The sequence below is a fragment of the Pleurodeles waltl genome, chromosome 6, assembly GCF_031143425.1.
Source record: "Pleurodeles waltl isolate 20211129_DDA chromosome 6, aPleWal1.hap1.20221129, whole genome shotgun sequence".
NCBI classification, from domain to species: Eukaryota; Metazoa; Chordata; class Amphibia; order Caudata; family Salamandridae; genus Pleurodeles; species Pleurodeles waltl.
Window position 1 is genome coordinate 920,622,619 of NC_090445.1, and position 25,273 is coordinate 920,647,891.

Genomic DNA, 25,273 nt, shown 5'->3' on the forward strand with positions numbered 1-25,273 from the left:
TGTGTAAAAGAGAATCCTATGTGCTTGCCTGCCATGTTTGTCTTTTTCTAACCATATATAATCAGGAACACTATAGCATAGATAAGATGAGTTGTTCAGAAAATGACCAGGCCCACATAAAATAACTACAGGTGTCCACGCTTGGTATGTTCAATGAATATGAAGAAGCAGGGAGCTACAGGGACACTTTGGACTGCCTGGAGTTTCCAGGCTCCTGATTGTCCCACTATGTTTTTAGTTTTTTTCCCATTTTCAATGTGTTTTTCTTTCTACTTGCATAGTTTTTTATTGAGAAAACCAGCAGCACAGCCTTCCATTGCTAGATCAAATGTGCCTCTAAAAGCTAAATCGGTATAAAATGCGGAATTATTATCAGTTACATTAATGGTTGGAACTTCCTTATATGTGTCGTCGTGCTTGTGGTTGTTGTAGTCATGTACCTTCTTTATATCTGGGATTACTGAATTAAATCAACTAAATAGATTTGTGACATGATTTTAATAAGGGACAATTTCAACATCTATCCTTAGGCTAAACTGCTACATGCTTAAAACGAAAAGTGATTCATGCAGTAGTTCCTCTAGTAAGAAGCTTTGATAATAGAATTACCAGTCAAGGAAAAGTTTAACTTGAAATGATTGTTCAGTAAAGCATGAAATGCTGTTGGTTATGGCGGGGGTATTCTTCACAATTAGCAACTTTTTAGGGTAGACTGTATTTCCCTACAATCAATAACATCTTTGTTTCTATGTAATTTTTTTGTCTCGTCCCGTTAGTGATCATTATCTTTTAACAGTTTGTATTTTCAAAATTCTACTCACTGAGTCGAGCTTATTGTGCCAATGAGGGAGGAAGAAGACTTAAATGGTCAAATAAAAACTCTGCAGCGGTTGTTACTTTACTGTTTTACTCTACTAGGAATTATATATGACCCACTCTAATCACCACAGTTGGTGATCCCCTGACAGTTCCTTTGCTGATGCTTCAGACTGTATTACCCCTGTCTTAAGTGTGCCTATTGTAATGAAAGAAATGTCAAGCCCAAAGTGTATTGATGAGCTGTGCGGCAGAGTTGGTAGATCTTTGTAAATGAATTGAAGAAGTTGTCACAAAATGTGAGGGTGATTTCTTATTGAGGGTTTGAATAAAAAAGGGCAATTAATAGACAGGAAAAGGCAATTAATGGAACATGCTTAGAAGGAGATGATTGAAGTGTGTGTACTAAAGGAAACACTCTTATGCTTGAGAATTGTAAATAAATTCCTCCAGTCTGTGTTGATCAAGCATCTGAGTCTAACATCACTGGCAATGATCAGGTTGAACATTTTACCAAGTAATACAGTGCCTTCGATGAAATAGGTATTGGCACGTCTTTTTTGATCTATTGTAAATTTTTTGTTTTTCTTTTTAGGAAATTAGTTATGATGTAATATCTAGCACAGCGAATGAAGCATCCGTTACAAACAGGGTACCTGTGGGTGGTTTTAAAAGTAGCATTGTTCTTTCTCTGTGTTCGCCTAATGGCAAACTCTTTTAATTCCTCTGTTAGTCACAAATCCCAGAGTCCTATGTGAAGTCTATCATAATGCTTTTTATAAACAAGCATTGTTCAATACATTAGGTATTGCCTTTGGGCCTATTCTCTTTGCCAGTACCTGTTTGCCATGCTATACGGCATCTCTGAGGCTGAGAAGCATGGCTTAAAAAAAAGTCTATTGCTTCATTTTGTAGATGCCCACACCACGAAGAAGAAGCCTATGGATGAGAAACAACCCTGTCCTGGGGACCACAGGAGGGCAAGTGTATCACAGCTGGGGGCAGGGAAGAACCACATGTGCGAAAGAGAGACGAGCTGAGAGGGGAAGAGAACCACTCTAAGGAGACAGTTGAAAAACACATGCACTCTCATGTAGTGCTTGAGAATAAAGAGGAAAGTAGTGTCTGGAAAAGCGAGTGGTAAAAGAACCCAGTAATGCTTCCATTCTGCAGCAGAGGACAAGCAAACTGTCAAGAAAGAAACAAGCAAAATTGAGCGACAATGAAGCCAACTAATGGTTAGCAGTGAACAATCTTTAAGCCCACTGTTAGCTAACAATACATCTTGCAGCAAGCAGCGCATGCGCTGTCCAATAGACAAGACCTAAAAATGCAACAATGGAAAACTCTGTTCCCAAAGGCTGTATGCAGCCTGGGGGTTGGCTGTCTGCAGCGCCCGAGGCCACACCCCAACTGCACACTGTCAGAAGCCATGCTTAGCAGGGGTTTTGACCACGTGAAGAGGGGAAAACACTAATTCACTGCAAAAAAGAAAGGTGATATCATAGTTAGGTATGGTAATAAAATCTTACTATACATTTTTTTTTAAATCCCTAGAGATTCACTGAAAATACCAAAAGTTAAAGTGACGTTATGGTTAGGTGTTGAAATAAGATAAAACCTAATGTTTAAACAACAAACCAGTTCTTGTTTTATAAGATATCTACAACTTGCCACCCGCCATGCACTGCTTGTGACCTTAAATATTACACCACTGATGGCATGTTGTATTACATCATTGATGACATCACTGCTGATATCATTGATAACATCACAGAATCATTGCGACTCCCTTATCTAGGGTTTGTGGAGTTGAAGTATTTCAACACGCTACAACTTTGACCAATGTTTTATTCAGCTTCATGGGATTTCTTTGTAAAGGCTTTAAAGGGCCCTCAGTTTTATGTCAAGAGTTTGCCAGGTATACATTTGCCACTGGAAAGACACCTTCTGTGTATTCTATGAAACCCCCAGTAGTTTAGTGTAATACACTACTCAGATTCCTTAGAAGGACTGAATCGCACACATACTTTGAGCCATGCTTACGACATCATTGTGACATAAATCACCTCTAAGAGGCACAACCTTACATTCTACATCATAGAACAACCTGCAATGCCTCAAAATATTCAGCAGAGTTCTGGATATATATACTCACATTTTATAAACGTCCTGGCTACATGGAAGTCGTATACTGCATTGTATTGCAGCTATTTAACATGGGCCTAGATACCCACTTGTGGATAGTCTATTGTCAACAAAAGCTTTGGCCTTTCTCACAGATTTTTCTTTTGAGCACGAGTTGGCTCTACGCTGAGCCAACTTTCATCTTTGCCCACGCAGTGGCCTCTGTTGTCATCAGTAATGTCATTAACCATTGTCATGAGCAGTCTGTGAGGTCATCAACAGAGCATTGTCGGGGTACGAGTTCTAGTGAGCTCAGTAAACTACAAGTAGTGAATTTCCGTGGTTTTTGAGCTTAAAATGTTGCGTTGTAAGTGACATTTTCACCTAAGTATAATGTCACTTTAACAGTTGTTTTTTCAGCGAATTAATGAAGTTTTTGTTACTGTAAAGTAAGATGTTATTTCCTTAGTTGCAGCATGATTTTGGCCTTTGTTTTTTGAGTGAATTACTGTTTAAAAAAAAAAAAATCTAAAGTAAGGTCTTGTTTCCATACTCACCCTCCTGCAAACGGCAAACCCCCAAGGACACCCATCCCACATTTCTTTTTGTGATTCATTTCACCAGTCCTTCAGGACTCCCGTGGGCAACACCAGAATTGTTTTTTTATCTATTTTAAGCCCACAAAGCTCCATCTGGGGGCTTCGCCAAAGTAGGGGATAGGGGAGTGAGTGTATCCCTACCTTACCCCCTTTTGTCCTTTTTCAGGACAGCATGATGAAGTCTCCCAGTCCTATAATGGTGACTGCACCGATCGATATATGCCGCATGCAGCCAGGCAATCTGAGCGCTCAATCCAAAAAGCCCCTTCAGCCAATCAGAACACATGAATTTGTGAATTCCAGCGAAAATGTAAATAAATATATCTTTAAATTTTGAGCCTTCGCCAAAACTACAGAACAGGGGTACATCAAATGACAAAAAAGCACACTTTCTGGATAACAATCTAGCTTTCTGGCAAATGTGGTATAATTCTGTGCAGACGTTTTAGCTGTGGCGCGGTCTAAAATTCCCTAGCAAAAGTGCATGGGGAAATCATGTTTTGGGAACCCCCCTTCCCCTTTTTAGTCAGCTCTGTTTGATGGATCAACCCAAAATGCTCCAGGAAAGAGCTGACATGGATTAACCTTTTTTTGGATAGTTTTGTGAAAATTCATCAAACAACACCAAAGTTATTAGCAAACCCCCAAAAAACCATTCCTCCTTTGAAATGTCTGCTCTGAGTATAACTAGTGTCAACTGCCACTGTGTAATAAATGTAAGTGTGTATATATATATATATATATATATATGTACATTTCAGATGTTATAGTGTTGATATCAATGATGTCATAGAATATGTCATGAGTAATCAAATATGGGAGTTAATTTGAAGTGCATGGTGAGAGTGAGAGTTGTAGTTACTATAGGACATTAATTATATTTGCTTGAGATAATTAAAACTGGTGAATTTCAGTGGTTTTGTTAGATTTAAATGGCATGTTTTAACTGACATTTTCCCCCATCTATAAAATCCTTTTAGCCGTTGTATTTTTTCAGGAAATTTTAACATAAAGTAAGAAGCCTAACCCCCTGCCACTCTGCATGGCTTACTAAGTAATGTACTAATATACCAATGTAAAGGGTGTTATTTTATGTAAGACAGATCTACTGACTTTGTGAAAGGATCAGAATCCCAAAATATAAAAAAGAGGCAAGCCTCTTGGCTTTATCATGAGGTCAGCACATCAGAATATAGAAATTCAGCTTATTAGCTATGCCGAAAAGTCACCAATAACTAATCAAATATTATTAATTTTATAAATTAACATATTGCAATGTTTTATAATAAGGATGAGCACAAATTATTCCAGTAAAGCATTGAAAAAAAACATTAAACATTTTTTGGAAAGTTTAAAAAAAAAACATTTTTCAGGTCACAAATTGCAGCCATGTAACCAACCAAAAGCGTTTCCTCCTTTCCAGGCTGAGGAGCCTACTGCTGCGACTCAGAGCGCTTAAAAAGAGAATGGTAAGCTCTCCTTGGGTTGTGGATTCAGTTACTTGGGAGATATACTGTTTTTTTCATGTTGCTTGGGGCTGCTACACTCCTGCAGCCCTCCTCAACATTACAACATGTTTAATAGTCTTCCTTCTTGGGGCATCACCAGGATCAAAAATATAAATAAAAAGCCCTTGCAGGGCATTATAGGGTCCTCCTTGCTTGGAGCAGTGAATTACAAATGAGCTGCTCCTGCCGCTCATTTATTATTATTTTGTTTTATATTTTATTTGTATGGGTGCCCAACTTTAGCACATACCAGATGCCAAAAGTTGGGAGCCATTAGGGGAGCCCCAAGTTCTCCACAGCCCCTGACGGCTCCCTAGTGACACTAATTATGGTTGCCGACTGGAGCCAGCATTTTTTTTATTACAGTGGGAGCTACAGTGCCTAGCCAAGACACTCACACCATGCCTAGCCATTGGAGGCTGCAGGTGAAGCCCCAAGGCTATTTTTGTAAGGCAGGAGTACTCCCTTTTTGTTTTTTGTTTATTAAATTGGCTCCGTAGTAGTGCAAAAAAATTACATATTTGACAACGGTTCAGGTAGGTGGGGCCTACATTGTGTAGTGCCTTGAATGTGTTTGAGAGGAGTATGAACTGTGCATATTTCTGTATTGGGAGCTATTGGAGCTCCTTGAGGTGTGGTGTGATGTACTTTTTGTGTGGGAGGTGGATAATACATCTCGCTACCAAGTTGTGGGTAGTTTCTAGTCTTTTAGTGAGTCGCTTGGTGATTCTGATGAGACATATCCTCAGTACTCTTAATTTTCATAAATCCCTGGAAATGTGATTAATTAGCAGTACCCAATATTCCTATATTAGCCTTGGCCCTTAGTTTCTGTCTGTTTCCTAGTGCTAGGAGACCCCCTGTGTAATGTGTGCTCTCAGTTAATGTTTGTTGATATTACTGAACATTAAAGTATCTCTCTGTGTCTCATTCTCTCTAAATATTTCCAGGGCCCGGATTACCTATTTGGGAATGCAGTCTTCTTTTTTTCTGCAGTTTCTCGTTTAAAGTGTTTCACAAAGTATTTTACTATTAACCGGACAGTTTAGTCCACAGTATGTTGACTTCAGTGATATAGTCCCTTTCCTTCACTCCCTGTGATTGATTTGTGTGGAGCCTTAATTTAAGGTTTGGCCCATTGTGGAATGATTAGCCACAGCACATACAGACCTTTTGTTTTTTTTTAGTTGTTAACAACGTAATATTAGATTGTAAACTACCTTTATCTACGTAGTGTTTGGCTGTTTATCTGACATACTCTCGAATGGTCCTTTACCTGGTTTGCAGCTTGTAGCTCAGAGCATTTCTGTAGTATGAAGTCGGTGCAGGCATACCCACTGGAAACATCAGGCACCCTGAATATTAACCTGTGCACATCACCTGCATGACTATTGTACTTAAGTTGTTTTTCTATTATTTTAAACATTATGCTTTCTCACTACACTATCCAAAACGTGTTATAAAAATGAATGTTACTGGTTTATGCCAAAGAGCAGCCACCTGTACTCTGAAACTTTAACTCTTAAAAATGAAATGCAATCGATCAGTCTTTCTAGTCTGCATGTAGTTGCCTAAAGCGCAAATAAATCCTTCTTTTCGGCATGCTGCTGTAGAAACGAAATAATATATTGGCAAGAGAGTAACCATCAGCAATCGGCCTTTAGCTGTTTACTAATGAACTCCCAGATGAATGAGAAATTTCAGAAGCTGTGTTTTACTCCAGGCTGTACATGAACTTAACACTCCGGTTGTTGAGAAGGCAACACAGCTTGGATGCCACACAAATAAATACCAGCGTATAATATCTCAATAAATTGCATTTCATGAAAATTGCAGCAAGTGGCTACAAATCCATATTACAAAGATTTCGAAAGCGATCTTATGTAAGGAAGTTGAAATAAGGTCATTCTTGTTATATTCGTTTATGTGTTTATTTTTTTCAATCTATTTGCATCCACAGTTGACAAGAACTCTGTAGCACATTTTTACATATTAAACAGGGCCGCCCTGGTTCATTCTGTACATCCACAAACTGCAAATTTTGTTTCGCATTTTTTATAGTATAGTTTCACCTTGTAGAAGATATGTTGCTTCAAGGCCTTAGGTAATGATGTATACTGTAACTTTACTTTTCAGTAAACCCCGTATGAACCCTCTTGCTTAATGGTATAGTATTGAGCTTATAACACGTACTGTGCAAAAACTGGCAATTCTTTCAACACAAAATATGATCGGTTCCAGTCGACAATCTGTTTTGAACAAAAGTCATTTTTTTATTAAAGGCTTTCTTCTAAAATTATAAATAGTGGTCCTAACATAATGGTATTTCCAAATGCTTGCATGCATATGAGCAATGGTCTCCAAATGGTTCCCCAAAATAAACATATAATATAAAAATGCATAAGAGGTAACAGGTGCAAGTACGTCCTGTATTTCCGTCTCATGATTCCGGTTACATTTACAAACTACTCTGGCTTTAGCATACTTGTTTCTTATCAAACCATAACAATTATAGCAGTTATGGCTAGCTCTGCAATCCAAAACTCGCAGAGCAGCCATGCGAAAAATAACTCCGTAAATGAAATGAGCATGACCTTAATCCTAATGTAACAGATGGATTTCAAATTTCAGTAGTTGAATTTTTTACGTATGTTAAGTTCTTTTAACCAAAGCTAACCAAAACTTTACTTTAGCCTTGTTGTTTCACTAAATTTTTAGTTTTTGTCTTATCGTTTCCAACATCGAATAGTGGGGCTCAGGACATGGTGCCCAGCCTGGGCACGTGGCCAACTGCCTCTGCTCACGCCTTTAACCAGGCACTGCCCTCACTCTCCCACAAGTGGCCAACTCCTGCGCACAGCCTCTAGGCAGCCAAGTGGAATACCCTATTAAAGTGTGTGATTCCTCAGATTTGTGACCCTTGATGGACCACGTGCAGGGCCTGTAGACCCAGTAAATGGTCTGCGAGCCTGCAGGATGACCAACAAGGACCCACAAGTCTGTGTGGCTGCGCAGGCCTTGCACTAGTGTTTAACTTATTGCACACATTTAACCCCTTCTATCCTAGTTATTGTTAAGTATTTATTTTTATAAAACCACTGCACAAGATCAATGGTTCCTAACCTCTGGTCTGGGGACCCCTGGGGGTCCCTGAGGTCTAGTCAGGGGGGTCCAAGACTGTTAAACAAAGTGAAATAGTATTAGTATTAATTAAAGATAATAAATTAAAATTAATGCAGATAATACAAATAAAGAAGAAAATAAATTGAAAATGGTAACACTTTTCCTAATTTGCTTCTGAATTAAACCACATATTCCGTAATTTAGGCATTTGTTTGGTGTATGCTTGTTTTGTGTTTTTGTGCATTGTTTTGAGGTTTACTCATAGAAATTGCTTAGGGTGGTGTTCCCTGGCTTCCAATAATGACTCAGTGGGGGTCCCTGAATTCCAGTAATGATTCAGCGGGGGAGGTAGGGGGGTCGGCAGCATCCAAACGGTTGAGAAACGCAGGTATAGACAGCTGTGCGAAGTGTAATATTCTGTTTATTGTTGAGAGAGGAGGCAGAGTTCTATGACTTACTCGAGGCTTAGCGTCTCGTAAATTATGACCCCTCGCCACTCACAGTAATAGTAATAAACATCATATTACACTCTGCATATACATACTATAGATAGAGTTGTCCTTTGTTTCCACCTTTGTCATCAAACGATTTTGATACTGTCAAGTTAATACCTTTTGTGCCCGTTGACTGTTCATTTGCCCAGATTGTAAGATTTTATTGTGTATTTGGCACTGTTGGAGTATCAACATTTATTGCTTAAAATATTATATTTTTGTTCCTGTTAGCTGTGATTAGTAAAAGTTTGTGTTTTGTTTATTTTATCGCCTTAGTGAGCAGAATTTGTTTGTGATTAAAATGTAGGTTTTTTACATGTCGACTTTATTGGATTAATCGGACAAAGTACGATGTAAGCATATCATTATTTGTTGTTAGGTGCATTGTACTGTGCATCAAGATCTATAGTCCCTCAATTTTGTGATGTAATTTTTCTGATAATATTCTGTCCTAAGACACCAACATTCGTGACGTTACATGTTTACTTTTTGTTTGGCACACAGGATTCAGCAGGCAAATAGTGGATATCCTCAACAAGCACAACATTCAGTTTAGCAGTTTTGACATTTTTTCTGACGAAGAAATACGCCAAGGGCTCAAAACGTATTCAAATTGGCCCACTTACCCTCAGTTTTATGTGAAGGGTGAACTGGTTGGAGGCCTGGACATTGTAAAGGTAAACTAGACAAAACATATTTAATAGTGCTTATAGTTAATCCTATTAGTCAAACTCGAATCCCCAATGGATTATAGTGATATCGGCATGGCTTTATGTTTTCAGGAACTTGAAGTGTCTGGAGAACTGGATGACATGTGCCCGAAAGTACAGAAACTCGAAGATAAGTACGTAGAATATTTCTGTACTAATCTTTCACATATTCTTTTTGATTTTTCTCCATTTATCTAATGCTTTGGCCGTGTTAGTCAATTCTTATTCTAGTGTGCATATTTAAGCTTTGTTTGACTGAAGTAATTTTTTGTTGCTTCACACTATTTCTGCATTGCGCCATGGACATTCATGCCATTTTTTTTTTAAACTGCTTTTTGTGGGGCATATACATAATTTTAGACGGTTGTGTTTGCTTCATTTTGCATTTCAATTCATATAGTTTTTGAACTCCAATTTAGTGATAATCGTGTTCTTTTGTCATAGCCTCATACATCATAGGCATTGCCTGTTTCACCTCAAGGTAACCTTCCTGTACATTCCAATGTTTATTTACATCTCCAAATTAATCGCACATCAGCTCTTTTGATGGACGTTTTCTTCCTGCTTTTTGCTAAGCCTTACAGTAACAGATTACACAATACAGAGGCCATATTTACAATTATTCAAAAGGAAACTACTTGTGTGGTTGACTCTTCCCTCCTATTTTTTCTGTTATTGAGATATTTTGAGCAGTATCAAGGGAGGAGTCTGTTAGTGACAACTGGAAACTATGAAATCACTTTCAATTAATTTATAGGTGCATTGCGTTATATATATCATTAATAATGGGTAGAGTGAGCAGATTCCAGCTATAACAAAAAAAACAGATCTTATTTGGGTGATAAATTCCTCCAGCTGCGAAGCATTTTTTAAACTGGAAATGTCTACACCCAACCCTAACATGTATTAGCAATGCCAGTAGGTCTGGCTTTGAAAAATGTGGTATGGTAATTTGAAGCAGTCGAAGTAAATAGCATGAGTATGGATATGTATTTGTTGGGAAGCAAAAAAAAACTGTAGAATAATATTGATTACGGTTAAAAGGTCAGTTGGCAGTTAAACTTTCAAGCCAGATCCAAACATCCACGCAGGTTGACTGCCCAACTCCCATATGTGTCAAAAACACCATATTTTATCTAATTATCTTTCACTTTAATAGCTTTATAGTGTCATGTCAGTGCCCCTAAAAGCTCAAGATCAGGCAGCTGGATACAATAAAATGATCACAGCTGTGTGGAGGGCAATCACTTTTTGAATACAACTTCTGCAAATCAAATCATGTACTCGTGGCTCCCAACATGTGAGCGGAGCCAAAGCCTACCTCTAGTGTTCCTCACATAATTCTCTAACAACATGTGCACTGTCAAGCCAGACCATAAAAATGCTAGTAAGTGGATGTTATCTGTAGTTTTCTAACCCCCCCCTCCCAGCAACTCACCCTTCCTAAAAAAAGGAAAGATTACTGGGGCTGGGGTAACCCATTTAAATCAATGGGAATTGAAACTCGGTTGCCCACTCCAGTAAACTCCTTTGCCTTAGAGGAAGTGTAATTTTTGCTCTTTCATTAGTAGGGCATCAACTGAAAGAACACTATAGTTAGTCTGACTACTTCATGTACCCATTACTATTGTCTTTCAATTTCTGTTGTAAGGTTTCTGAAGGCAAAAACCGAAAGACCATAGTGATGGCTGCTACCATTACACTGGCATGTAGAGTACAAGTCCTGGGCATCTGTCAGAAGGCTACGTGGGTGTCTGTACATATGTTCATGAATTACGACCTCCTTGACAGTCAAGTCCATCTAGAAGGGCTTTTTGCCTGCTGAGGCTTGCACGACTCTTGGATCTGAGCCAGTTCACAGACCCACGAATTGGGCGTGGGGAGTTTACTGCTGTATCATCTATTCACAAGGTGAGAAGTCTGTGCTTTGAAGTACGAGTTACTGTATCCTCCAGCCTCCCTGTTCTGTGAACTGAAATCTTTCCATCTAAAATCGTCCCCACCTAGAGATCTGCACTCTGGCCATGCCAGTCTGCTGTTGGTCTCTTTGTCTTTGGGTGCGGACAGCCTAACATAGCAACTGAAGTCATCACACATGGGTGACACTTACATGCAGCTCCGCTCGTCACTTTCAGAGCCACATGATGCCATCTACCAGTGCATAGGAGTACTTCTTCAGTATTGGATCTTTCATAGAATCACATGCTTAAATCATTACCTGTCATCGAATTAGGAGTTCCACAGTACGTAGAAAAGCAGTAATTTAAAATTTGAGGAGCCTTTGCGGACCACTCGGGGTCCCCGGACCACAGGTTGGGAAGCACTGCTCTATCTAACCACTGATTCTTCACCTTGTGAATATTCCCCATTTGTCAGACTTTATTGGGACACTTTAAAGAAAAAAATAAGTTACTTGCCTGTAACTGTGGTTCTCCATTATTGGTATCTTTCATAGATTCACATGCTTGACTCATTCCCTGTCGTCGAAGTGGGATATATAGAAAAGCAATAGTTCAACATTTTACATAGAAGTTAATGCCAAAGAAATTCACTTGAATAGCTTATCAGTGTTATTAGAAATGACTCAAAGTATAGCCAATCAGGCGACAGCACCCATTAGAACCCTCACCAGAGAGACTTCAGTCTCTCAGATTTTCTACCGCTCGTCGTGTGATGGGAGTCTCCCAGAACTCTGCTCAGTTTGAAGTTATTTTCTGACAAAAAGTCTTCTGAATGCCGTTGTTTTGCCTCTTGGACCAGCAGACTGTGACTTCTAACATCATGTCTACAGCCAAGGAAGGATTATTTCACCCCTGCAACACCTATGGAAAACTAAGACTCCACTATGAAAATCCCCACACAGACTGCATATATTGCCTTAACCAAGACCACCAGGTGAAAGTTTGCAAGATTTGTCAAACTTTCTCTTCAAAAATCCCTGAGAGATAGAGACTAGACTTCTGTCCTATCTACAAAAGCTTAAGGCCAAGGAGTAGCCTCTCTGTAATGACGACAGCAACACTTCACAAAAATCTGTCTTCTCATAAAAGAGAAAAAGCTCTGTGGAGACTTTCCACAATACAGTAAGACAGCCAAGAAAACACATTTATTGGAGGGAAGAACATAGGAATGTTCATCCACCTCATAAGAACAGATTTCCTCTGAAAAAGGGCATTCTGAACCTTCCACACCAGCTGCCAGCACTATAAAGGTTAAAAAACCGTCAAGATCTGTGCCACCGCTGACGACAGCAGAGTTTATTCTTGTCGACGAGACCATAGTCGAGTGCCTCATCGACGACGGCCTTTGTCACCACTCGGCGACATTTACTGCACCATCTTCACCCTTGATAATAACGTTGTCATCGACGACGATAACCTCTATCAAAGTAAAGTCTAAGCCTCCTTTACCATCAACAACACTCCTCATAAAGAAAGCGGTGACGAAAATGTCTAAAATGGACCCGTCAGTGAAGAAGTTCCGATCCTCATCGACAGACCCGTCAACGCCAACAAAGAAGTCAACAACATCAGGGAAAGTTAAAACATCGACGGTCATACTGTCGACGACAGCACCATTGACGGCCACACAGTCAACGACAGAACCGTTGACGACTCAAACACAGTCTACAGATGCACCATCGATGACAGCAACATCATTGACTTCACCAAGACCTGATTTGGAGTCAAACCAACCTTCTTTTCTAACCTTAAAGCTGATATCATTAAGGCGCAAATCAACACAAGATATACTGTTGCCATCCCATACTTAAACCAGAAAGGTGTCAACTGCCCCTCTAGATAAACTCCTCGATGATGATGAGGAGGAAGAAGACGACTACGAGGAGAAATATTCAGGTGGTGGACTTTTTGGAGTGGCTCGTAGTCCTTCGGATTTGCGGATTAAATGCCAAGAGTAGGATGAAGAGGATCAACAGTATCACGTACAATCTTATGTTCATGATCCGTTCAGATACCAACGGTATGATAGTTTTCACAAAAGCAGTAGGAACTTTCAGTACAAATGCAAGCGTCACTGTTCACCAATTTACAACATATGCTGCAGGACTACTATAGCAGATTCCCATCATCAGGGTCTGCAACTCCACTGCCACAAACACCGCTACAGAGACCACCGCCTCTTGGGCCTTCTCCCAGAGGTCAATCTCCAAACCTCCAAATACCCTCAACACCGTTGACACCATTGCCTGCACCACTGTCTGCACCTCCAGGAGAAGATCCACCATCCTTAGATGTGGACCAAGAAGAAGGTGAAATTCAGGACACTGCCTCACTTCCCAGCGAGTGGGACGACTACCAAATTCACACGTCATCCCCTTCTACTCCACTGCCAGTAGATTCTCCACCGCAGGACATCGGCAGGTTACATAGTGTTATGGAGCGAGCTGCCAAAAGATTTCAGCTTCTCATTGTCACTTAGCAATCAGAATGTTTTCTTTATGACTTTAAAGAGGAGTCTAGAAAGTCAGTCCGATAGTGAACTTTATTTGGGAAGAGGGCCTGAAGGTAATGCAAACCCCATCCTCAATACCAGCTGTACTTCCCAAGATTAGACAAGAAGTACAAGGTGCCTCCGAACTCCTCTGCTTGTCTGGTTGGTCAACCAAAACCTCACTCAGAGATAACACAGGCAGCCCAACGCAGGGCTAGAAACCCATCTTTTCCACTTTCCGCCCCCCTGGATAAGTAAGGGGGACATCTTGACACTAAAGGAAAAACATTCTCTAAAATGGCGGCAACAAATGTCTGAGCAGCAAATTTATTGGCGATACTACCGCCAGATGTGGTCTGACATCTCACAGTACATTGACCTTCTCCCTGAAGATGAGAAGTCTGAAGTGTGGAAGATTCTAAAGGAGGGAGAAAAGATTTCAGTGAATATCATAGACTGTGTCATAGATGTTTAATCCGCAGGCTTTGAACAAATAGCTGTAGCCACAGCACTAAGACGTCAAGGAGGGCTAAAAGCCACTTCCTTCCGCCCAAAAGTTTAAATGAGGATTGTAGACATGCTATACGATGGGGAATTGCTCTTTTGTAAGCACATCAGTGAAGTGCTACGGTCTACCAAATGGACACTGAGACAGCCAAATCTTTGGGCAACCTCCAGTATAGAAGATAGTCCTTTCGAGGAGCCAGAGGTCAAGGACTTTTCTCTTGTAGAGGTGGTTTCCACCAGTACAGACAGTACCAACCCTACCAGAGCCAGTACTATCAGACCACTGCCCAACAACACCAGCAGTCCTATAGGCAACTTCCATTGACAGCCTACAGACACCCCACCAGCGGAAAGTCTTTCTATAGAGGTAGAGACGCTTCCAAAAAGCAGTGACCCCCATCAAGTGCTGGCTGCCACCCCCTCCTCTAGTATTTAAATAGGGGGCAGAACTTCCAATTACCTCCACCAGTGGGTCCTCAATATTAACTCTAGTTGACATCCCGTAGACTTTAAGCAAACCCCTCTGAATGTACCACCATGAGGACCACCACCTACCCACTTGAAAGAGCTCCTCTTACAGATTACCACAATGATCCACCACGGAGCCATAGAAATTGTACCAAAGTCTCGGAGGAGAACCGGCTTCTAGCCTTGCTTCTTCCCTATTCAAAAAAGTACAGGAGACTGGCACCCCATCTTGGATCTTGGCCAACTCAACAAGTTCCTCAAAAAGCAGTCATTAAGTATGGTCACTCTTCAGGATGTGTTACATCTGCTGAATCAAGGGGATCCTATTGCAGCCTTAGTTCTCCAAGACGCCTATTTTCATATCCCAATACACCACAGCCACAAAAAGTGCTTACTCTTCAAGGTAGCTGGCACTCACTACCAATTCAAAGTGTTACCCTTCGGTATCAGGTCAGCACCGCAAGTGTTCACGAAGGTCTTAGCTCTAGCAGCTGCATATCTCGGACAAAAAGGAGTTCAGGTATTCCCGCACTTGGACGATTGGCTCATAAAAGCAAATACAGCACGCCAAGCGGCCAAGGACACATCAACATGTCGATCTGTTTTCTGCACCTTAGGACTGTCAGTCAACTACCAAAAGTGACACCTAACTCCTTCAACCAGCATCGTTTTTCAGGGAGCTGTGCTGGATACACAACAAGCGAAAGTCTTAGCCTCCCAAGAGAGACAGGAAAAGATTAAAAAAAAACTAGCACTATGCCTCACCAAAATAAGGTCCACTTCTATCTGGATCTACAAGTCCTTCCTAGGGATGCTTTCCTCTTACATTCCCCTCATACCAAAGTGCCTTCTCCTCATTAGATCACTTGAAGAGGAGTTGGACAGTCAGTGGCTCCAATTCAATGGATCTTTTGACGATATCGTCCAGATAACGCCCACAAATAGGCAAGCCATGAAATGGTGGTCGCACACGTCCAGCATCTCCGAGGGTCTTTCCTTCCTGACTCACTTTCCGGAATATGTCATGACCACACAGGCGTCCCTAGAGGGCATGGGTGCTCATCTCCAAGACCTGACAGTGAGAGAAAAATGGACCACCCAGGAAGCAGCGCTGCGTATCATCTTTACTGGAATAAAGGCCATCTTCCTGGCGCTCAAATCCTTTCTAACCAAAATCATGGGCTTATCAGTTTTCATCCGAACCAACAATACCACAAGCATGCACTACCCCAACAAACATGTCTGGACATGCTCACCAGCGCTGTCTCTCCAAGCCCAGGAGATATGGAACTGGGCCTTTTGACACCACATAACTCTCAGGGTGGAGCACGTACTAGGAGTCTCCAACACACTTGCGAACTCACTAAGCAGGACCACAACAACCTGCCATGAGTGGGAGCTCGACAAGACGACTTACCCATCTTTTCCATCGCTGGGGCAAGCCCAGCTTAGACCTCTTTGTGGCAAAAGAGAATAACAAATACCCAAGTTGGCAACCGGCGGAATGCTTTTTTATCAGAAGTTCAGGAATTTATGCTTACGCTTTTCCCTCAATTCCACTGATCCGAAAAGTTTAAAAAAAATAATAAAAAAAAAACAAGATGAAGAGGAGTGGAACCTTGTTGACTGCTACACATAGCTCCTAAGTCGCTGCACCAGTTTTGGTTTACGGAGTTTCTGCTCCTTTCAGAACAGCCTCACATTCAGTTGCTACCAATACCAAGCCTGTTAACGATGGACCAAGGCCAGGTCTGTCATGCGAACCCTACTTTTCATCAGTTGTCGGCCTGGCTCCTGAGTTCCATGAATTCGCTGACCTAAATATTCCTGCTAATTGTCAAGAGGTACTCACTAATGCTAGAGCCCAGACTACAAATAAAACATACAAACTTAAATGGAAGAGATTTTGTATCTGGTGTAGGGATTCCAAGGTCCACCCTTTCGCATCTGCACCAGACACATACTTTCATATCTTCTTCATCTAGCAAGAGCTGGTCTATCGCACTCATCCTTCAAAGTGCATCTGGCAGCCATTTCTAGATTTTGTTGTACCAGTAATTCTCCATTCTTATGGTCCTCCAGAATAATAAACCAATTCCTCAAAGGACTATTCAAGTTAATTCCTCTATTAAAAATCCCTCCTCCTCCTCCTTGGCACCTCAATGTTGTGCTATCGCAAATGATGAAACGCCCATTTCAGCCAATCTGCAAGGTGGAACTGAAATACGTTTCCTGGAAGACAGCGCTTTCCGTAGCGCTTACTTTAGCAAAGCAGTCTGTGTCATCCAGTCGTTTACAATCAAACAACCTTATCTCCAGTTCAAAACTGACAGTGTCACCGACTTTCACTTAAATGAACCAGTCATATTGAGAACGTTTTTACCAAATCCTCAAACTCCAGCAGAGATCTTTGCATAGACTAGATAACTAAACAGACGATAGGAAGGCGGATTACTTCCGCCATACAATTTTGTGATCAACAAGCAGGAAAACTATTGATGAACAAAGTCAAGGCACACTCCATCAGAACTGTCTCCACCTCCACAGCTCTTTTCGCAGGTGTGCCTATACAGCAGATAAGTAGAGCTGCAACTTGGTCTAGCAGGCACACTTTCACTCAACTCTACTGCTGCGATGCCGCAGAAAGAAGGACGCAGCAGTCGGACATGCAATTTTACAGAATCTATTTGGATAAGGTAAGCCACTTATTTACCTACCACTATTTTGTTTGCATGGCATTCTTTATACTATGATGTTTACTGCTGACTATTCTGATTCCAGCATGTGAATCTATGAAAGATCCAATACTGAAAAAGAAAATAAGTTATTTCCCTGTAACTGTGATTCTCCAGTATTGGTATTTTTCTTAGATTCACATGCGACCCACCCTCCTCCCCATAGAGGCTTGCCTTATGTCTTATCGTTCTTTCTCACTGTGCTAGAAAATCTGAGCATCTGTGGTGAGGGTCCTAAAGGGTGCTGTCGCCTGATTGGCTGGAGTTTGGGTCATTTCTAATAACACGGATAAGCTATTCAAGTGAATTTATTTTGCATGAACTTTTATGTAAAATTGTGAACTACTGCTTTTCAATGTATCCCACTTTGACGACTGGGAATGAGTCAAGCATGTGAATCTATGAAAGATACCAATAACGGAGAACCACAGTTACAGGTAAGTAACTTATTTTCTTCTTTAAAGTTTTCCTATCCAGTCTGACACATGGGGAATATTCACAAGGTGAAGAATCTGTGGTTAGATTGAGCAGTGGTTCCCAACCTGTGGTCCGGGGACCACTGGGGGTCCGCAAAGCCTTCTCAGGGGGTCTGTCACTGCTTAGAAAAGTAACCAATATTAACAGATTAATAAAGTGTATGTAATGAAGTGCAGTTGAAAAATTTAAAACATACTGTAAATGTCAATGAATTTGAAGCTGGAGGCTAAAATTTAAATTAGTATCCTCAGATTGATTCGTAGGAGCAATGCAGGTGCATAAAACAGAATATAGTATGGGCGATTTGTGGCTTCAGTTGAGTTTAGAAAAGCTTTAACCTTCCTAGTAACATTAAAACATTTATTTTTTATTTTTTTTATTTTGTGTGTGTGCAAATGAAATAAAATATGTTAATTGTTTATGTGTTTGGTGGAATGCTTGTTTTTGTATTTTTTGTGTATTGTTTTGCAGTTTAAATCATCGATAATGCTCAGGCCTGGGTCCTTGGCTTCCAGTAATGACTCAGTGGGCGGTCCTTGGATTCCAATAACGATTCACTGGGGTTCCCTGAGCTCCAGTAATGATAAAGTGGGATCCACAGAAGTCAAAAGGCTGTGAACCCCTGAGATTGAGTTTCCACCCGTAAGATTATTTCTGCTGATGAGTAGCTTGTACTCTTTGTATACTTCACAGCAACACCCTTAGTGCATTTGGCATGTTCCAGCTGGGCTCCATGCTTACTGTGCCCTTGGGAAAAACTGCACCAAATTGATGAGCCTCAATCAGGGAGAAACTGATCTTGTGTTGCTTGTGTTCTAGTTCTCGGAGGTATACCTCAGTTTTTCCCCTCTTTAAAGGCTTAGCGAAGAGTTCACTGTTGGGTGTTGTCATGATTACTAAAAGTGATCTGAAGCAGTTTTCTAGATTAGGCACTCAAATCAGAGTTGAAAATCTAGTTAGGGCTACTTGGAGGTGCTTGTGAATGGAACTGAAATGCGAAGAAAAGGCTTGTGCGCAATACTCAGCCTTGGAGTGATTGCTTATAATGCTGGCCCCTTGATATATCTCGGTAAAAAGAATTGTTGTACAGAGATTTTCATTTGTGTTTTGGTATCTTTACAGAAGTAATTTAGCTTGAGTAGACATTGCAACCACGGGCTGTTTTTTTTTCTTCTTTTTTTTTGGGACGTCATTTCTAAAAATGGCAAATGTGTTGCAGTGATGATGTAATATTTCAGGAACCATGAGATCCATGTACCTAATTTGGTGTCAAAACATAGGTTTTGGGGGTCAAGTAATCTTATAGAGACAGAAAATAACTCCTCAGAGTAACCCTTCATTGTGGGTATGTTTGTGTTTTAGCCATCATATCATCATATTGGTAATTTATTTTTATATTTTTGTTTCAAGTTTTCTGTTGATTCAGATTCGTAAACATGACCGAAGCAGGTGTAGCAGAGGATCTTTACCTCCTCACAGAGTGTTGCTTACTAAAAATCTGCGGACTCCTTCGACAAAGAAAAATGTGTCATGTGATGCTAATCCGAGAAAAAAGCTAACACCAACTGCGGCTGGACAGAAGAGAGTTCAAGATGCTGCAGAAATACGGGAAGACAAAGTTTGCAATAGATTGAAACTGATGGGAGAAAAGGATCAAATATTTTATCATTGTATCAACATGTGCTACAAGTCATATACAATAGAAACAAGTCTGGAAAACAGTTGTCAAAAAATAGCAGAAGCCAATGAATCACAGCAAGGATCTTAGTCTTCTGAGAAAGCGACGACTACCAAACCCAATGCCAATTCAAGGTCGAGGTCTACCCCTCATCCACCTCCAACAACTGATCAGAAAGCAGACAATCTTCAATGTGTTATATGTTGTTTAGCCATAACATGGGCCAAAGGGATTGACGAAAGAACGAAGTACAGAGTATTAGAGTCTCAAGGGCAAACATGTTTTAATCTGCAGCTAGTTTCTTTCAAGATTAAGTTTTCAGCCGTGTAGCTGATCCAAGCAGTGAGGTGAATTTATTTGCAGCGGATTTGTATGCCCACCCAAACTGCATGCGTGAAATATTTGAAAATATGAATGTACAGTGAGCTGCCAGCAGCAACGTAACCACTAGCCTTCATTTAAGTTTGCACTCTTTGAAAAAGCGAATTACGTTTTAAAGCCACTCTTGAGTGCTGGCTACGGGTTCACACTCAGTGAGCTCAGAGAAATAATGGTCAACATTGATAAAACTTTATTGATCCATAATAATAGAATTAAGTCTTTTCTGGTGAGAATGTACAATGACAGAATTTGTTTTTGTCTGTCTAACAAAAAGAATGAGCCGTTTATGGTGTTCTCAGCTGATTTGACTCCTGAAGTTCTTGCTGCCAAAATTAAATTACAGGATGCAGTAAAATCAGCAGGAACTATTTTAAGAAACGTCCTGAAAGATTTAGATTTTGGACTAAATGACAAATTTTGTGTTGCCCTAGAGTTCTGCAAATCATGGGAGTCAACAAGAATGCCTGATGTTGTCTTAACATTTTTTACATCATTGTGTAATATAAGCAAAGCAAAACTGACACAAACTAAAGTTCTTGGTTTGGAACAGAAGCCGAAAACGTTGATGATTGCTTTGAAGATATAAGCAAAGAAGTGGAATACAATCCTATGAAGTGACAGGCTTATGCTGTGCAAATGTATCAGGGTTTCCAAATCATGGTTTATGAATTACATCACAACAAAAAGAAAACTCTGCTACACATGATGACTGCCCACTCAATCTCTGACAAGTGTAAAAATAGAGAGCTAATCACTTAAGTTAATAAGATTGGAGTATCAACAAGGTATAATGACATAGTATGGAGCAGGACTGTTAGCAGCTCATGCCGGAAAATCTTGTGAATCCGACAGCACACCACTTCCAAGTCACTTTGCCTGCAAAGGATTTACAGTTGCTGCTCTTGATAATTTTGATTTTGAAGACAGCTCTTCTTTGTCTGAAACATCCAGCACACATGATACCACCATGGTGCTTTTTCAAGACTCTACCAATAAAGTAGCTGCTGGAAAACAAACAGTGTAAGCTTTAGGCATAAACAGACGAAGCTGCAAACTAATAATGCAACTGCCTTGCCAATGTGTGCAAAATCACTACAAGCCATCAATAAGTCCCAGTCTGCCAGAAGGTTTCAAAGTGGCTGAGGACATGGATCTTCTCCTACCTGATGTGACGGTCTGCAAAGCTGATTAACTGAATTTTTCATATTGCATATTCGGTGCGGACTGAAGGATGAAGAAAAGCCAGTTCCTCTGTGAGCTGGAATTCATGCTCTGATCTCCCAGAATACCATCTCACTGAAGAAGGTTGGGTTTTACCAGTAATACTATCTTCATTCACAAACTACGCAACAGTATACACAGCTCTACAAAGTTCCCAAAATGTGCGTGCTCAGCTTGAAGACCAGCAAACCGTGCCAATTTTCTGCGATGAAGGTGTTTTCCATATTGTAGCTGACATTTTTATGAGCAATCAAGTAGAATTTGATGATTTGTATCCACTGATGGGTGTTTTCCACATTACAAAAGTAGCTTTGCGGTGTGCAGGAAGTTATCTCAGTGGATGTCGCATAGTCAATGCACTTATTTCGGCTGAAATCTTTGGAAGCAAAACTGTCCAGTCAGTATTGAGCGGAACTCGTTATGTTTGTTCGTTACAAGGTTTGCACTGTGTAGGAAGCTGGCTCTGTATATACTGTATCAACATGAGATATAGTGTGCACAGAGTCCGGGGGTCCCCAGAGGCTTAACAGAGATTAAAGTTGATAATACTAATGCTCTCTTTTGTGGCAGTGTGGTCGAGCGGTTAGGCTTATTAGCGGGTAATGCAAAGCATTTATTGTACACACATAAAAAATAGAAGTACCACACACCCAATAACTTAACTCCAGACCAGTGGTTTTTATATAGCAAAAATATATTTTCCTAATTTATTTTTAGAACCACAAGAGTCAAGCTGCAGGTAAGTACTTCAATAGATTTGTATTTCACACATGTATCAACAGTACTTTGTTTGAAATCGAGAAGTCATACAGTTTTTGAAATATTGGCAAAAATCTGTTTTAAAAATGGACACAGTGCAATTTTCAGAAGCAGGCAGGAAGAAAAGTTAGTTCTATTTGCAGATAAGTATTCAACTTACAGTTTCAGTCTTTGGGTTTTAGGAAATCCACTAGTTGGGGTTCAAGTTAACCCCAAACACCCACCATCAGCAACAGGGGGCCGGCCGGGTGCAGAAGTCAAAGTTGAGCAAACTTAACGTGGGCTCCTATGGAGATGGGGTACTCGGAATTAGGCCTGCCTGCAGGTAAGTACCCACAGCTCGGAGGGCAGACCAGGGAGGATTAGAGGAGCACTGTGGAGGGGGGGGGGGGGGGGGGGGGGGCACAAGTAGGCACCAAACACACACCCTCAGCGGCACAGGAGCGGCTGGGTGCAGGGTGCAAACAGGACATTGGGCTCCCAATGCTGGTCTATGAGGGGACCCCAGGGGTCACTCAGAGGCTGCAGGCGAGGTTCAGGGGGTCGTTTCAGGCAGACCACAGGCTGGACAGGGAGGAGGGCCACCAGCTGAACGTTGCTGCACCGGAGGTCGGGTTCTCCAAGGCCTGGGGGCTGCGGGTGCAGTGTGTCTTTAGGCGTCGGATATCATCGTCCGGAGCTTCATGGTCAGGAGGGTCCTAGGGATTCCCTCTGCAGGCCTCGAGGTGGAGGGGTGGAGAGTTCAAGTCAGGGTGGGCACTTGATCAGAACCGCCTGGGGATCCTCTCCAGCTGGTTGGGCCACCTGGACACGGGCCGTGGGCGTCAGGTGCGGAGTGGTTATGACTCACACATTTGGAGTGAGGTGGGAGTCCTTGGTCATTGGTTTCCTTCTTGGAAAGGGCTGCTGTCCATGGGAGTTCTTGGTCTTTTCAGGTGCAGGGCAGTCCTCTGGAGCTTTGGCAGAAATTTCTGGTCCAGCTGGATGCGTTGCTGTTCTTTTGCAGGTTCTTTGAAGCAGGAGCCAGGCCGGTAGGGCTGGGTCCAAATCAGTTGTCATCTTCCTTCTTCTCTGCTGGGGGTTTCAGCTAAGCAGTCCTTCTTCTTGTCAGGTCGCTAGGAATTTGGTGTGCTGGGTTCAGGGAGGCCCTTAAATCTGGATTTAGGGTCGTTTTAGGGGTCAGAGGGCAGTAGGCTCTGGGTGGCTGCACCCTCTTTGTGTCCACTCCCTTTGGGGAGGGGAGCACAAACCTAATCCTGTTGGTCCCTGTCCTCCAAACCAAGATGGAGGATTTTGCACGGAGGGGGGTCACCTCAGCTCTGGACACCTTAGGGATGGTCCTGGCTGGAGTTGTCACTCCTCCCTGTTTTCTCTAACTTTCCCGCTGGACTTACCACCAAACGTGGGGCTTTGTCCATGAGGTGGGAAATTCTACTAGCTGGAGTGCCCTGGGACACTGTAACCCAAGGCTTGAGCCTCTGAGGCTCACCGCCAGGTGTTACAGTTCCTGCAGTGGGAGGTGTGAAGCACCTCCACCCAGGACATGCTTTGATTCTGACCACCAAGAGCACAAAGACTCTTAATCCGTGTGGTCAGAAACTTGTCTGAAAGTGACAGGCTGCCACAGACTGGTCAGTTCTACACTCTGTTTGGCTAACATACAGGGGGCATCTCTAAGATGCCCTCTGTGTGCATTTTTCAATAAATCCCACACTGGCATCTTTGGAGGGGTTATTGTGCTGAGAGGTTTAATAGCAAACTTCCCAGTATTCAGTGAAGCCATTACGGAGCTGTGGAGTTTGTAATGACAGACTCCCAGACCATATACTCAATATGGCTACACTGCACTTACAGTGTCTAAGAATGGACTTTGACACTGTAGAGGCATATTGCTCATGCAGCTATGCCTCCACTTGTGGTATAGTACACCCTGCTTTAGGGCTGTAAGGCCTGTTAGAGGGGTGTCTTACCTATGCCACAGGCAATGGTTTGTGGGCATGGCACCCTGGGAGGGGCGCCATGTCGACTTTGTCTTTGTCTCCCCACCAGCACACAGGCTGCTGAGGCAGTGTACATGTGCTCAGTGAGGGGTCACCTAGGGTGGCATCATACATGCTGCAGCCCTTGGGGAGCTTTGCTGGTACCTTTTACAAGGGACTTGACTGTGGGCCAGGGTTGTGTTAATTGTGGAAACAAAGGTACAGATTTCAGGAAATAACACTGATGCTGGGGCCTAGTAGGCAGGATCCCAACACTCTCAGTCAAAGGTAGCATCAACACTAGGCAGAAAGTGGGCGAAGGTAACCATACTAACAGTGGCACTTTCTTACACATTGACACGTTAGGTTTTGCATATCTTATCTCAGAAGGGAACACGGCATAGGGTGCACTTCATTCAAAAGACATAATGCAAGGCCAGGCAATGTTCAATACACTCAGTTAAGGAAAACTGAAAACCAAGTGTGTAGAGTTGGTAAAAGAATGTGAAGAATATTCAGAACTTTGCAAATACTGGGGAAATATTTTATACATGGTGGCACTAGTGAAAAACTTGGTGGTTGGTTAGGAATGTGATTTGGAGCTGCACGTGAAGACTGTGGAGTCACTGATTACTGTGTTTTGTAAATTCGATTGCATAAATTACTCAATATATGGGTCATGGAATTTGGAAAGAGTGAAAAAGCTAGAGGTGGAAAAAACATGTCTCTACAAAAAGTTTATCCAAAGACGTTTTGTGGTGAAAGACGGAAAGAGAATGTTCAATGCTGTGGCTCCAGATATGAAACTAGAAAAGAAGATCCAAAGATCACAGAAAGCTTCTAGGTAATTGTTGGTCAGACACGTAAATGTGAATATGTTGCTCAGTGGTAGCTAGTTTACCATGAAGTCCTTTCTATTTGCAATGTTTTCAGAGAGGTGACAAATTCAAAATTAATGTAACATTGTGAAACTGTTCCTCATCATGAACTTGTAGGAAAGAGAGGGGACTGTTTTAATAAACCTTTTGACTGCCTTCTTCATTTCATGCAGCAGCAAGGAATTCCCTTTGAAATGACTGAGCCTGTGTGACTACACAACTTGGTGACCAAACAATATGTGGATAACAATATAAGGACACGTCTACTAGATGTCCTGGAGTATGGATGAAAACCATACACAGAACTAAAGCAGGAGAGATTTGTATTGAAAGAGAAAAAGCTCTTTGACATAATCACTAA

At 41.5% G+C, this 25,273-nt stretch overlaps 1 protein-coding gene across 2 annotated transcripts in view; it reads left to right on the forward strand.

The window, feature by feature from the left end:
* Positions 1–25,273, forward strand: part of GLRX3 (glutaredoxin 3) — a 131,677-nt gene that overhangs the window by 71,765 nt on the left and 34,639 nt on the right. For both annotated transcript variants that reach the window (XM_069239737.1, XM_069239736.1), the window contains exons 5-6: positions 9,172–9,344; positions 9,450–9,511. In XM_069239737.1, coding sequence (XP_069095838.1) covers positions 9,172–9,344; positions 9,450–9,511 — 235 coding nt within the window. The remainder of the gene's footprint in view (positions 1–9,171; positions 9,345–9,449; positions 9,512–25,273) is intronic.